This window comes from Myotis davidii, unplaced genomic scaffold, assembly GCF_000327345.1.
Source record: "Myotis davidii unplaced genomic scaffold, ASM32734v1 scaffold61, whole genome shotgun sequence".
Lineage (NCBI taxonomy): Eukaryota > Metazoa > Chordata > Mammalia > Chiroptera > Vespertilionidae > Myotis > Myotis davidii.
Window position 1 is genome coordinate 914,445 of NW_006291729.1, and position 14,742 is coordinate 929,186.

Sequence of the window (14,742 nt, forward strand, 5' to 3'; positions counted from 1 at the left end):
AGAAGGTTCTCTTTTCTCTGCATCCTCGCCAACACTTGTCATTTGTTGATTTGTTGATGATAGCCATTCTGACAGGTATCAGATGGTACCGCATTGTCGTTTTGATTTGCATCTCTCAGATGGTTAGTGACTTTGACCATGTTTTCATATGTCTCTTGGTCTCTGTATGTCCTCTTTGGAGAAGCGTCTATTTAGGTCTAGAAATAATCCTTTGCAGCTGCATAGCACTGACTGGTCCTTCACGCGGGAGCCTTGTCTGAGTGCTGGACACACCTGGCGGGTTCGATTCTCACAGGCACCCTGTGAGGTAGACCCTGTGGTCCTCTTTTCACCAGTGAGGACACGGGTTCAGAAGGTGGAGCATTTGTGCAAGGGCACTGGCTGGTCAGGGACAAGGCCAGGAGAGGGGAGGGCAGCCTCCCCCCATACAGCCTCTTAGCCACATGGCGCAGGGAGGAAGAGCACTTCTGAGGCGCAGCCAGAGCCCTGGAGGCCGCCTTTTGAACTGTGTGCTGGAAGGAACCCTCCCCCTCTCCGGCCGGGGTGCGCAACGACTCCCCAGTGACCTCGAGAGTGGGCGTTTGTGAACGGGCACTAACCTCAGCTGTCACTTCACTCTGCTCTGAACAGATGAGAACCCCAAGCAGCACATCCCCCTGGAGGAGTACGTGGCGAACCTGAGGAGCATGGTGCAGTACCTGAGGTCCGTGGACGTCCCCGAGGGCAGGATCGTGCTCATCACGCCACCCCCGCTCTGCGAGGCCGCGTGGGAGAAGGAGTGCCTGGCGCAAGGTGACCGCACCTGGGTGGGCCTGGAGACCTAGAGGGATGGGGCTCCAGCCTGCGGCGCGGCTCTCAGGGGCTGCACATCCGCATGGTCTGTGTGCAGTCAGGTGACAGGAGCACAGCTCGCGTGGCCACACCCGAGAACCTCTGGCGTAGGAGTCGGAGTCTTGCTTGGGCCGCTGGCCTGGCATTTGCTGCCTTGTCATTTCCCAACTGCCAAGGCGCCCGCAGCCATGAGCTCTGTGCCGACGGCCGAGCGCATCCCAGAACAGACTGCGTTCTGCCGTGTGGTGCCGAGGCCGAGCGTCTCTGTGCCTTGGACACGGGGTCACATTGGGGTGTTTTCCTGACTTCCCAGCAGGTAAGACAGTTAAGGTCCCTCCCAACACTTGCCTTCTCTGCTTGAGAGTCTACAGTGATTTCCCCACTGTTTTGCAGTAGCTTCTTAGTACATGTACAAATTCAGGTCTCAGCACAGCACTCCTCTCCAGCGTGCCGCTGACCAGCCTCCAGCCCGGCCACCCTGGCCCTTCCTGCCGCGGGGCCTCTGCTCCGGTCAGGAGCCCCTGGGGCCACGAGGCTCCTCCTCCTCTGCTGGGAGTCGCCTGCGAGGCTGTCCTTGTCTTATTCTCGGCCCCCAGGCTGGTCCAAGTCTGGCCCCTGAGTCTGTGCCTGTTTATTGAACTGAGAAACCATCCAGGCCAGAACCTGCCCAAGGACCAGTGCTGGAGTTTATCAGCTGCCACCTTTTCTCCAAAGGTTGCAAGTTAAATCGCCTGAACGTGGTGGTTGGTGAATACGCCAGCGCCTGCTTACAGGTGGCCCGAGACTGTGGGACTGACGTGCTCGACCTGTGGACCCTGATGCAGAAGGACGGTCAGGTAGGTGGCTTGCTCGGTCCTTTTGGGGCGAGTAGGACCACACAGGCGTGACTCAGCAGTGCCTGGCTCTGAGTGGGTGTGATTCAGCCAGAGCCCAGCCAGAGCTCTGAGTTGCTCTGAGCCCGTATGTCCTTATTTCTTCCCGACTGCGCCAGAGTCGGCTCCTGCTCGAACCCAGCCTGGGGCTGGACCTTCTTGAACACCGGGTCTTAGACGGAGAAGCCATGGGAAGTTATGGGTGTGTAAGGACGAGTCTGGATTGTAGGAGCCAGTGGCCATAAGTCATCAGACAAAACAGCTCTTCACAGCCAAGCCCATACAGGCAGCCGGCCCCGGCTGGTGAATCCATCTCCTTCCCACAGGGTAGCATTCATCTCTGCACCCATAGCTGTTGTCCGAGAGCCGCGCGCTGCCTAGACCGATAGCTTCACACAGCAGCAGTGCCTGAGCTCTCCCTTAGCGCCACAGCCTCAGCAGCTCTGCCCCCTGCCCAGCACCCTGGCTGGTCCCCGGCCTCACATAGGAACTGCCCCGAGCTTCGGAACTCCCTCTCACAGCAGCAGCCTCACATCCTCGCCTCGGCAGCACACTCGCTGGTCAGTGACATGGATCACACTGCTTAGACACAGGCCTCGTGCCAGTACTAACACCATATTTTGAGCCACAGAAGGGCACAGAGTACCATGTCCTGGCACTGCTATGGTATCTTAGCCTAGGCTCAGGGTGGCCTTGGCCGGCCCGGCATACTAACAAGGCCGTCCACACTCTGAGGGGCCGTGTCTGTCTGGTGACTTGAGTACGGTGGCCACAACAGGGAAGACAGTTGAGGCTCTGGGACAGCGTGCGGTCAGCAGGAGCCCCGGTCACGGTCAGGGTGAGCACAGAGGGAAACCAGCGAGCAGGAGACGGCTCCCATTTAAGTACGGCCAGGCCACGTCCTTCTCTACATGGCATGGAGTTAGAACACGTCACCAGGCACACGATGTATTTACGTAGACTGTGCTATCAGCTACAATTTGTATTTTGAGATATGGAGTTCTAGTTATTTTATTTTTAAGTCCAGAAAGCCCATTTATCCATATACAAGGTAAAAACCTGGTCCCGGCAGAATGGTACAGCCACTCCGGACGACAGTGTCCATAGAGTGAACCGTACTTACAGGGGACCCAGCAGTCCTGCTCCTGGTGTTCACACAGCGGACACTTGTTTCCTGGAGACTGGCCCCGAGCAGCAGCCAGCTTCTGGTTGGGAAAGCAGTGCTGCTGGAGAAGGTGCTCTGACAGTCCTTTAGATGAAATGCTGAGAGCCTAGAACTGAGAGGGTCGTCCAGAGAGGCCACCTGATTGGGAACAGCAGAGACTAGAAAACGAAGGCTCAGGAAGGCTCGGCCCAGTGGAGACAGGGTCTAATGGTCAGTGCTGCCGAGAACAGAGCGTGGGGGACTGACCCCAGTGTTCCAGCATCACTGTTCTAGTTCTTTCCTCCTAATAACTTGCCTGTCAACTTAACACTTAGACTGAGAGGCAAAAGTGCCCCTGGGCCTTCTCACCCCGTGTTCGTCAATCAGCCTCTCTGAGCTGGTGGCCGGGAGGATGGCTCAGGTCTTCATGGTGTGAGGCTGTGGGAGCTCGATCTGTAATTGCCTATCATCTGCAAAGGGCCTGTGGTCCCTTGAGCCTGTGCGCGGAGCCTGGCGGTGCCACTGCAGTCCCCGGAGAAACTAGCGCACACCTGTAACGGCCCCTCTCCCCTCACAGGACTTCTCACCCTACTTGTCAGATGGACTGCACTTATCACCAAAGGGAAACGAGTTCCTCTTCTCCCACCTCTGGCCTCTGATCGAGAAGAGAGTGTCTTCCCTGCCGCTGCTGCTCCCTTACTGGCGAGACGTGGCCGAAGCGCGACCAGAGCTCAGTCTCCTCGGAGACGGGGACCATTAGGCGCGGAGCACGAGGCTGGTAGGGACACGACGCCACCCTGCACCACGCCCTCTGGTCAGAGTTGTGTCTGCTCAGGCCTAAACCTTTGCTCATGACCCTGGACCGAAACCCTGACGTTTGTACCAGGATGAATAAACGCACTGTGCCTTCCCGGGAAGCGCTGCACCGAGTATGTTCTGATATTTAATATTATTGATCGATGCAGGTGCCACCAGCACCACCACTACATGCACCCTGAGCAGCTGGGGGAGTCTATAAGCGGGAAAAAGGGTAAAAGACAGTTTTATTTTTTTTAAAGTTGATTTTATAAAAAATGGTTTTCTTACATTCAGCTGGGAACTGCTTCACTCTCACACATACACCCACTCACCTTACATCAGAGTCCAAAAGTGTAAATATGAGAGTATTGTGACTAGTTAAAAGACAGCAAATACCACAAGGTACAAGTTCAAGTATTAGTGTAACAGGTATCTGTGTAACAAACATCCTTAGGAAAAAAGACACCATTTGTCACAGGTTTGGTTAATTGCCCTCAAAGTTTGTAAGTTACTCACTAAACATGTTGGCTGATGAGCACAGTTCAGGACTTACAGGAGAGAAGCTTTTAACTCTAAGGAAGTCAGAACTCCCCGGTGACTTCTCCTTCACACAGCGAGCGCACACCGTCCGGAGTCCTGAGCAGGACGCAATGCGAACAGCCACGTGCAGGGCAGCACCACGGTGTCGGAGTCCCTCCCAGGGGCTGTCACCCCGCGGCCAGGCCGATGCTGGAGGAGGGCTCCTCATGCTGAGGGGCAGACAGGCCCCACCTCGGCCGGGCCGGCCCCCAGTCAGTGCGGAGGAGCAGCCCGAGCCGGCCCGGGAAGCAGGCCTGGACAGCAGGACCGACCACCCAGTGTGACCGGGCGGAGCCGTCCCGGACTCCGAGGCCACAGCACAGCTCTGCAGAGTGAACAGGGCAGCGGACCGGCTCCAAATCTCACCGAGGCCACCTCCAAAAGGAGACTGTCACCTCCAGGAAGACAAGGTCCCCGCATTCAGCAATGCCAACAGGAGCCCAGTCCTGCTTCCCGATGCCAGGCCGCCGGGCCCAGGTGAGGATGATGCAGCAGCCCCTCAGCACGTCCCAGGCACCCAGGGTCCTGATGGCTCAAGCTGTGAGACATCTGAGAGGAGCCTCCCAGACTGCACCCCAACTCCACCAGCATCGACGCTGGCCCTCAGCAGGCCCTCAAGTTCCCCCAGATCAAACGCAACCTCGCCTATGGAGACAACAGTGACCCTCCCTAGAGGCATGGCCACTCCCTGCACCCGAGCTCTGGCTCAAGATCTCCTCTGGCTCCTCAGCCAGAAGGGGCCGCTGCCACGAGGGCCACTGGTTCTTGGAAAAGCGGCCGGAAGGCTGGTGGTGCCAGATGGACACGGAGACCGAGAGAACTCTGAAGGCGCCTAGGGACGCTCAGTGCTGTGGGCGTGCCAGCTGCTGCCGTCCCAGAAGCGCCAACAGCGTTAGGTCCTGGAACACATTGTAAAACAGAAAAACTGCCCAGCAAATGGGGGTCTCACACAGGGGGCAGGATTCTGTAATGCAACTAGCCCTACTTCGGGCTCTCGCTGTAAACAAGATTATTTAAACTGCAGAAAGTACTAACCTTAGAATTCTGAAGAAACAGTAACCCAAATCACTCCTGAATTGGGGTGTGTATTCTCCCTGCTGAAGGCGTGGGGGAGTACCGGGAACCAGAACCCACACTGTGGAGATAGTACACAGCTCAGTTTTATCTTATCTTTACTTGAGGGCAGAAAAATAAATTATTCTGTGTTCCAGTTATCCTCACGAGTAATGCTAACTGCCTCATCTTCATGACACTGTATGAAAAAGAAAATCATTCTCTCCCTAATCAGTGCTGTCATCGATATAAAGGTTACTTTACAAAAACGTAAATACTTATGCCCTAATCCAGCTGTATTTTCTGCTTCTGCACCACAGGTTGAAGGATATTTTAAACAAACACTAAAACCTGAAAGCCTCAAAATAAGCTAGATTCACCTTACCTGTCCACACAGAAAGGCCCAACCACACGAGTACATATGCCAAGAAGTCCAGACGCGTGACCAGCACCTGCTGCAGTCACTGCCTGGTTTCTCCCAGATCTTCACAAAACCGGCGAGTGATTCAGGTCAAACGTACAGAGCGCTGCGCACAGGGCAGAGCGCGGCCCCTCCCCCGCTAGCACTCGGTCTCTTTGCTGTCGACGCGGTTCTGCCGCTGCAGCTTGAAGGATGAGGCCTTCTCGCTCCTCGTGACCGGGTGGCCCGTGAGGTCCTCAAACGACTTGGCGGCTGTGCTGCTGTTCGGGAAGGGGTCCTTCTCGAAGCCGTCCTCGTCCATGTGCGAGTCCATGCTCGGGTCCTCCTGGATGGTGTCCATGCGCTGGTGGTCCAGTTTCGGGGCCACAGGCACCATCGGCACCACAGGGGGGGGCTGCAGGGGCTGCAGGCGGCCTGGGGTCTGCGGCCCCGGAAAGGGCTTGATGATGCGGACCGAGGCAGAGTCCATGCTGCTGAGCATTTCCACGTTCTGGAAAGACACGCGATTGAGAGATGAACAGCAGGTCTGCCAGCTCCAGCTCGCCCACCCAGCCTCACACGGTTGCTGCCACGACCCCACACGCTAAGGAAAACTCTCAACTCAGAAAGGCAGCTTGCAAGTGGCTGCCCGCTGACCATGTGAAGACCCAAAAGGAAACTTCTAACAACTCTCAAGTTCAGGTCTCAAGACGAAAACAATCGCAAAACAGTCACTGAGTTGGTGCTGAGCAGCTGAGTCACTCGGGCTGTGGGGAGGCGCCAGCAGCACTGCTCCCCTTACATCCCCACCCATCGTCCTTACTGTGGGCACAGGACTTAACCAACCCCACCTCGGCCTTTCCCGCCGCAGCAGGACCTCCAGCAGCCACAGGGGGCGCAGCCGGGTGGCCGACGGAGGTCTCCCCGTGCCACTGAGAGCCTTTTGTCGTGCACATACTCACACTGGGGTGAAACAGGGACAGGGACTCATACTGCTTATCCAGCTTCTTATCCTAGAAAGAAGAGAACGGGACAAAGGTCATTCCCACAAACAAGTCACTTCAGTGCTCATTCCTCAGAGCAGCGGTTCTCAACCTGTGGGTCGCGACCCCTTTGGCGGTCGAACGACCTTTTCACAGGGGTCGCCTCAGACCATCCTGCATATCAGATATTTACATGACGATTCATCACAGTAGCAACATGACAGTTATGAAGTAGCAACGAAAATAATTTTATGGTTGGGTCACATGAGGAACTGTATTTAAAGGGCCAGAAGATTGAGAACCACTGCCTTAGAGAACCTCCTAATACTGAGGGAAGCACTTAGGACCTGAGCTGTAGAAAGTGGTAGCAGGTCCGACGAATGAGAGTGGGTGTCGCCCGTAAACCTGCGGAGCCTCTGCGCTCGCAGGAACCTGTTCCTCTTGGTGTGAAGTAAGACCGGTTCCAGTGCTGTGCTTCTGGGCATTTCCCACCGGGGGCAGGAGGACAGGCGTCTGCCCGTGTGTCCAGGCCCTGCCTGTGCCTGGGCAGAGCCGGCCCCGGCGACGCTGGTGGGAGGCTGAGGGGCTGCGCCTGTGCTCTCGTGGCTCTGGCCTCACACTGCCCAGCCCGCCACGGCCTTGATATTCTTCCCAGCTGTTCCCAGAGTTCCTGTGACCCAAACTTGTGAAGGAACTGGGTCTCTGACCTGCATCATGCTTCAGAAGGCTGTACACATGGTTCCATCCACTGCCCAGGACCCTGCCTGTGGCTGGCATCGCATGCCAATGGGCACCAGGCAGGAGGCTGGGCCCTGGAATCTAGGCCTGGCTCCTAGTTCAGCTGCCCTGAGCGGGTCTGTGGTCAGAAACAAGCCAGCACCCTCCCTCCCGCGGCAGCTTTGCTCAGAACAAGAATCGGGCCTCACGGAGGGTCCACGGGTGTAACTCTCACTGCACAGTAAACAGCACGAGAGCTACTAGCTGTGCTGAGGCTTCCCAGGCTCCCCTGGGGGCAGCACAAGTGGAGCCTCGGCCTGCCCATCGTGCAGGAGACAAACCCTCGCTTTCACAGGGAAGCAAGGAACAATCTGGAGTTCCTCAGACAAAGCCCCATTCGACCTGCTGGCTGTCACTCATTTTGAACGAGAATAAACAGACTGCTCCTGCTCGGTATCTGAAGGGTTTAAACACCCACATGGCGATGCCAAGGACCTGAGGGCACAGGGCACCATCTTGGGATGCGGGTGCTTGCTGTTTGCTCTGTGACAACAAAGCCTGCAAATACTTTTGTTGAGACACTTCACTCATCTGAGGTCCTAGGCAAATCCAGCTCACCAGTACCCTGTGGCCCTGGCCAGTTTGCTCAGTAGATAGGGTGTCGGCCTGTGGATGGAAGGGTCTGGGGTTCAATTTCGGTCAAAGGCACGTAGCTGGGTTGCAGGCTCGATCCCCGGCCCTGGTCAGGGCCCGTGCGGGAGGCAACCAATCGGTGTGTCTCTCTCACATCAATGTTTCTCTCTCTGTCTCTCCTCCCTTCCACTCTATTAAAAAAAAAAAAAAAATCAACGGAAAAATACCCTCTGGTGAGGATAACAAAAAAATAAAAATAAACCAACAGTTTCCTGTGCTCAGAAGTATAAAATTCCTCAGAAATTCTACACAAGAATGAAACATTTACATACAAAAAGTAAGATTCTTTTAAGGCCTATTAGCTAAGCTCTTCACAAGATATGCTGTCCTCGGGCTAACACCGAAATATGTCATTGGAAACAGTGGGTCAGACTTTGTTAAGGACAGATTTTATCTTTTCCACAGATCCTATGGCTGGAGTTGTTCAACATTTTAAGAGAAGATTTCACTACTTAAAAATGGTGACTTACCACACAATGGACAAGAATGCTGAAAGGAATCCAAAAGATCAAGGAGAAAACCAGGACGGAGCCCACGATGTTGTCTGCTAAGAACTTCCCTGTGAACAGTTTCAGACAGTGACTGACTGGGCCCACGGACTGCACAGTCTCCAAGGAAATGCTCTGAGCGTCATCGCTGTGACGAACGTCACGCTGCTGCCTACACTCCCCTGACTGTAGAGCCGCGAGTGTCTGTGCACCTGGGAGACCTGCCCCCTCCCCCCGCAGCCTCAGAAACAGCCCTGAGATAGAGAGGTCAGTGCAGCTGATGGATGAAGTCCCAAATCGCTCAATGACATCCTGTACTCGTTCCCGGAGCCACTGGGAACGGAGTCACTGCACAGAGGCTGCTGGGAACAATCCTTATGAAGACAGTGTTGTTGCTCTCTGGGCATTTCTGTGACTAAACTCTAAATTACGAGCCCTAGAGGACATAATACATGCCCTGCTTCTGCAAAATCTGAGGCCGTTTGTAAAATGAATCCCTCAGGTAATTTCAGATTTCCAGTCTGTAGGACTGACCAGGCCGACTCTTGTGCGTGCCTTTTATTTAGCAGAGAAGGAAGCCGATGCTTTGACTAAGCACCGATTCCCTCGTCTGAAAACTGCATCCAACCCACCGGGGGAGGCCAAGGCATCCCATGAGGCCCCAGACGGAATTAACGCAGGGACTGTTCCCTCTGCTGCTGCAGGACCAGAGTCTACACTCTCCACTATCACCGCAGACATCAGCTCGGTTCCAAACAGACAAGCAACTGGGGGTCACCTACCGAAAGTATTGATGCTCAGCTGATCGATGAAGTCCCAAAATCGCTCGATGACATCCTGTACTCGTTTCTCGCATTTGCCCTGTGAACAGAAAAAGAAATGCACTTAGAAGCAATGTGGCTTTCTGCAAACAGCTAACGCACCTGGCTCACTTTCGATATGGGCAATAGTGTGTGATGAGCCCTAAGAAAGGAGGGCGTGCTATCACTGAGGCCTCACCACCAGGCCGTTTCTATACGTGAACTTGCGGTTCCCGAGACAAACTCAGAAACCCAGGGTGTAAAAGATGTGAGTCCCAGGAAGGGTGGCACTGAGCACCCCAGGGACACAGCCAGAGGCCTGGGAAGCCTCTGGACACTAACCCTCCACCATGTTTTACACAAATAAGAGACCAAAGGGTCTGATTTGGGTGGATCAAGCTGCTTCTAGATCTTTCCTACTTACAAATGGTGACTTACCTATATTTTTGCAATCTTAGTCAATTTCGTAATTAACAGAAAACCAAATGATCAGGACCCACTGCCCCACCACCACCCACTTTGCCAAAACTCCCAAGGTCCTGGCCAGTCGCTGGACTCGAAGCCCCCTGCTCTGGAGAGAGCGCCGTTTCCCGAGGGCGCCCGGCTGTGCGCATAGGCGGTGCCCACGCTGACCTCACCGGACGGACTCACACAGGAATGAGCGCTGGGTGAGGAAAGGGCAGCCCTGTTTGTTTCCTTCCATTTGCAAAATTGAGGACAACGTGAAAACATTTCCCACCTGGCTGGACAGAAAAAGCTGTACATAAATGTACTCACATTCATGTCACAGAACCCTACTGTACAGGGCTTCCCTTTCCTCAAAAACAAGTTCTTCTGCTCGGAGTCAACGTAGGGCACGCACCGGCCCTGGGAGTCCCGGCAGCACACCTTGCACGAGTTGTCCGTCTCTGAAACCAAGGGGCACACAGCTGAGTTTTCCTGGACATGTGGCTCTCCTTCCTTCCTTCCCTTCCCGCCCGAACACCTGACTCCACTGTGTGGATGCTGAGTTCCCAACCCAGGGGTTGTGATTTCTGGGCTCTTTGTTTTGAAATCAACAGAATTCTGGGCTGGGGCAGGAAGCTCAGAGCCCAGTCCACCCGAGGTCCCCCCTCAGACCCAGAGGCTCCAAAAATAATGTGAAAACCTGAGGACAAGTGTCTGAGGCCAGCACGATGTTGCCAACCATCACTAAGGAGGCCCCTGGCCTGGCCCACCACCGGTGGCGAGTGTCCTCCTCAATGGGCCAGTCCTGGAATCGGCGCTCTCCGGTGAAGTGTGGAAGGAACACCACAGCTCAATGCCCACGGCACCAGCTCCTGCTGCCTTCATGCGTGTCTTACACCTAGCCCCACCCCCGTCACCCACAGAATCCCCTCCTACTCGCCCACACTGGCCACGTGGTCTGAAAACGTGGCAAGAAGGGAGGCCAACGGGCTGGTTTTCAGACAGCGGAGCCAGGATCTGAATCCAGAGGGCTGTCTCCACATGCCACCTGCCGCCCTGACGGCGCTGGGCTCGCCCCATCCTCAGCAGCAGCGAGTAGCTGACACTGTCAGGGCCCCAAGTGGAGGCCCGGGGCTGGGCAGACACAGGCCGTGGCGGGGACACGTGCTCACCGTTACACGCGCAGGACTCCAGCTGCTGCTCCCTCTCGCAGAAAGGCACACACTTGCCGTCCTTGCACTTGCCCAGGTCCAAGCACACCGTGTCGTCCTCGGCGTTCCCCGGCGGAGGGCACTCACTGCTGTTACCTGGGAGCACCAACAAGCGGAGGCCCCGTGAGTCACGCCTCCAGTCCCACAGGGCGCGCCACACGCACGGCCCCAGCCCTGAGTCCGGTCTGGCCGAGTAAAAGGTGACCCACAGGCCAGGATGACACGGCCGTGTCCAATGGGCAGGTAAGCAGATGAGGTCCCAAATGCCCACACTCTGTCTCCCTGGCCTCACCTCAGCCACTAACACTGGCCATGCAGTCTGCTCTCCCTTTTACTGTGAAAGCTAAGAGACATGTAACATATGCGTACGTGCTATCACCACGAGTAACACCAACACTAGTGCCACCGGCTAGGCTGAAAGCGCACTCCCCGTGGAGAGCTGTGCAAGAAACTGTGTGTGAAGATGAGAAATCACTCTGCAAGCATCAAACTGGCAAAAAGTAAGAGCTTGGCAAGGACGGGGGACAGAGGCGCCACGGGCCCTCAGGGACACTGACACACTGTCCCCGGCTCTGGGACCAGTGCAGGAAGGGCTGTCTGCCGCAGCCCTGCCCCACGTGTCCAGATGGCGGCTATCCCAGCAGCTACTGCTCAACGAGTGAGATCTTCACATGACTAGCGCCCGGCAGGTGCCCCCAACATGAACTCAACGCAGACACAGATAGCACACAGTGCAACAGAATGACTCGTGAGAAACGGTACTGAGTGGAAAGATCTAAGGTAGAACGCCATTTCGGCATGTTAAACACACCGACACAGAGCAGCACCTTATGTTTCAGGGGGACACGCATCCAGGCAAACGTTCATCACAGCAGAAGGGACGCCTACGAGAGGGAGGAGAGCGCCGCGAGGGGAGAAAGGGGAACTGTCTGGAAACAGACGGGTCTGCAGGACCCTGACCGTGTGCCACACACTAAGGAGCACCCTCCACTCCGCATGGGGAATGAAGAGACAGCTGCTTCTATGTAAGTGAAACAAGCCTGTGTCCCAAACACGCACGTCCCCACTTGAGCAGAGTCTTCCAGAACCAGCAGGAGCCGTACCTGTGCAGTAAGACACGCCTTTGCATGTAGCGTTAATGGCCTCTTGGCACTTCTTCTGGGCAGTCTCAAACTGGCAGTTTTTACAGCAAGGACTGTTCCGGTCACTGCAGAGGAGCAGACAGGGACCATTCAAGTCAAAGGACAGTTCAGAGCCAACACTGCAGTCCTGTTACAGACCCTGAGGATCGGTCGCAGGGCAAGGTCTTCGGGCTGGGTCACCCACTCCTGCATAACCCGACTTGCAGGTGCTGGCGCCACCTGCATACACTCTGTCTGCCCGTCCTCATGTGGAATCAGGCAGAGCAACGCAGACAATAGGTCAGGCTGGTCCGGAGTGACTTGTCTTTAAAACATCTTGGGTGTCCTGCCCTAGCCAGTTTGGCTCACTGGATAGAGCATCGCCCTGGGGACTGAAGGGCCCCAGGTTCGATTCCAGCCAAGGACATATACCTTGGTTGCAGGCACATCCCGAGTAGGGGGTGTGCAGGCGGCAGCTGACCGATGTTTCTCTCTCATCGATGCTTCTAACTCTATCCCTCTCCCTTCCTCTCTGTAAAAAATTAATAAAATATATTTTAAAAAATAAAATAAAACATCTTGGGTGTCCTCGGTTTTCATTAGCTTAATATACATAATATATTAATGTAAAAGAGAACACTGGCCTGTAGGCAATCACTGGTCAAGAAACGAAGCAGCCCAAGCCCTCTTCCGAGTATTTGCATGTTAATATGCATGTAGGCAGTCAAGTCTGTGATTGACCATAAACTAAAGCTGTCCCCTCTGCTTCCACGGCAGGCCCTGGCTCTCAGGGACATAAAAATGGCAACAGAGGTGCCTTCTAACTTGTAACCTGTTCCCTCCACATTTGGTTTTGCCATTAAACGGGACAACACTAAACTCTTGTGTATGTGTCCCAGGACTGCTAGTCAATGGTGTCCAGAATTTGCTATTACAGTGGGGCCTTGACTTACGAGTTTAATTCGTTCCAAGACCGAGCTCGTTAAGGAACTCGTTGACTCAAATTACTCTATCAACTCTGCAAAAAATCGGCCGAGAGCCAGCTGGTATTTCAAAAAACTCGTTAGTCGGGACACTCATAAGTCAAGGCCCCACTGTATAGAGAATGCAGCATAAAGAGAATCATTGACCGTCTTCCCTGACACCTGTTTCCTCAGAAACGATTCTTGCTCTGGGGGAGTCTCCATGCGACTGCAAAGTGTGTGAGAGTAGGGATTCCATGACAGACTGGCAGACTGCTTGGAGGAAGCATTTCTCTTGCTGTAATGGGCGAAGGGTAAACACCTGTGTGCACACACATATATACATGCACCCAGCACACACGCCCTCTCGTCGATTCCAAAGCCCCTGTGCTTGCAATCTGCTGGGACCTGGACACCTGCCCCTCCCGGCCCCGGCCCCGCCCCGCCCCCGAGGCGCCCACCTGCACTGCACGCCCTCCTTCAAGGTGCAGTTGCTGTGGCAGCAGGTGTCGCTGTTCAGGTACATGATGCCCGGGTCGCACTCCTCTCCTTCGTCCACGCGCGAGTTCCCGCACACTTTGTTGCTGCGCTCTTGGAAACACTCCTGGGCCTTGCTTTCGATGGTCTTGTAGATGGACTGTTTACTGCAGTTTGAAAACAGCTGAGGAGAAAAAAGGACCCAAAATAACATGAAAATCCATTCCCCTGTGTTTGCACCACCTCTCTGAACTCTGCATGCAAAAGTCCATTGGAGCCTCCTGAAGGCATGTCAAGTTCACGGCTGTCCCTCTATGCGCCTCTGCCTGGGACCGATCCTCGCCCTCCGTGAAATGTTGAGAGGCGGGTGCGGATTTGGCAAAGAGCCTAAAATTCCTCACAGGAAGGCAAGCTGCACGCAGGCTGACCCCAAACATCCAGCCAGTCCGTCAAGAGGACAAGCAGTCGGGCACGAGTGGAGGATCGTGAGCTCCACCAGACCACGCGCCGCGCCTGCTCGGGCCTGGCACCGCCGGGGACAGTGCAAACCGTCACAGACCTCATCTTCCTAGATACCAGGTGCCGGCACGGCAACGGGCTGACCTGGCTCCCCACCCCCTTCCCTGGCTATCTGTATGAATGATCCATGTTTAAAGACTTTCAATAGTTGAGCTTACTGAGAAGCAGTCTTATATTCACTGAGTGGCCAGATTATTATGACCACCTGACGTTTATAGGCAAATTAGCCGTACACTGCTTCGCATGGGATATGGAAGCCGAAGGCCTGTACGAACAACTTTGCTGTCTGCAGTTACCAAGATAAAACGTCTCCAATTCACACAGGAACACAAGGACTGGACAGTCGAGCATTGGAAAAAAGTCATGTGGTCCGATGAATCACATTTCCAGTTGCATCATGCAGATGGCAGAATGAGAATTTGGCAGAAACAGCATGAAAGCATGCACCCCACATGCATGCGTACATCCCTTCAAGCTGGTGGGCATCGTTATTACCTTGCAGAGGGAGGCTCAGACCACTGGCCAGTGGGGCAATCAATGCAGAGCCCTGGCCAGGTGCATGGGGTCTCCTTCTGCTGGGTGATCGATCACATAGCCCTGCAATCAATAGCCCCAAAGAGGGAGGCCCTGGCCACTCAGTTGTCAGT

General features: G+C 54.9%; 2 protein-coding genes across 2 annotated transcripts in view; one reads left to right on the top strand and one right to left on the bottom strand.

Moving 5' to 3' along the window:
* The window catches only part of IAH1 (isoamyl acetate-hydrolyzing esterase 1 homolog), a gene marked incomplete at its 5' end in the record, with an annotated part of 9,220 nt that extends 5,443 nt beyond the window's left edge, over positions 1–3,777 (top strand). Inside the window, 3 exons of the mRNA XM_015564940.1 lie at positions 631–792; positions 1,546–1,667; positions 3,425–3,777. Coding sequence (XP_015420426.1) covers positions 631–792; positions 1,546–1,667; positions 3,425–3,607 — 467 coding nt within the window. The remainder of the gene's footprint in view (positions 1–630; positions 793–1,545; positions 1,668–3,424) is intronic.
* Positions 3,778–3,893: 116 nt separating this feature from the next.
* Positions 3,894–14,742, bottom strand: part of ADAM17 (ADAM metallopeptidase domain 17) — a 32,083-nt gene continuing 21,234 nt past the window's right edge. The window contains exons 13-20 of the mRNA XM_015564941.1: positions 13,561–13,760; positions 12,120–12,223; positions 10,978–11,112; positions 10,136–10,266; positions 9,341–9,419; positions 8,541–8,629; positions 6,640–6,690; positions 3,894–6,188 (exon numbers count right to left, since the gene is read on the bottom strand). Coding sequence (XP_015420427.1) covers positions 5,838–6,188; positions 6,640–6,690; positions 8,541–8,629; positions 9,341–9,419; positions 10,136–10,266; positions 10,978–11,112; positions 12,120–12,223; positions 13,561–13,760 — 1,140 coding nt within the window. The 3' untranslated portion in view covers positions 3,894–5,837. The remainder of the gene's footprint in view (positions 6,189–6,639; positions 6,691–8,540; positions 8,630–9,340; positions 9,420–10,135; positions 10,267–10,977; positions 11,113–12,119; positions 12,224–13,560; positions 13,761–14,742) is intronic.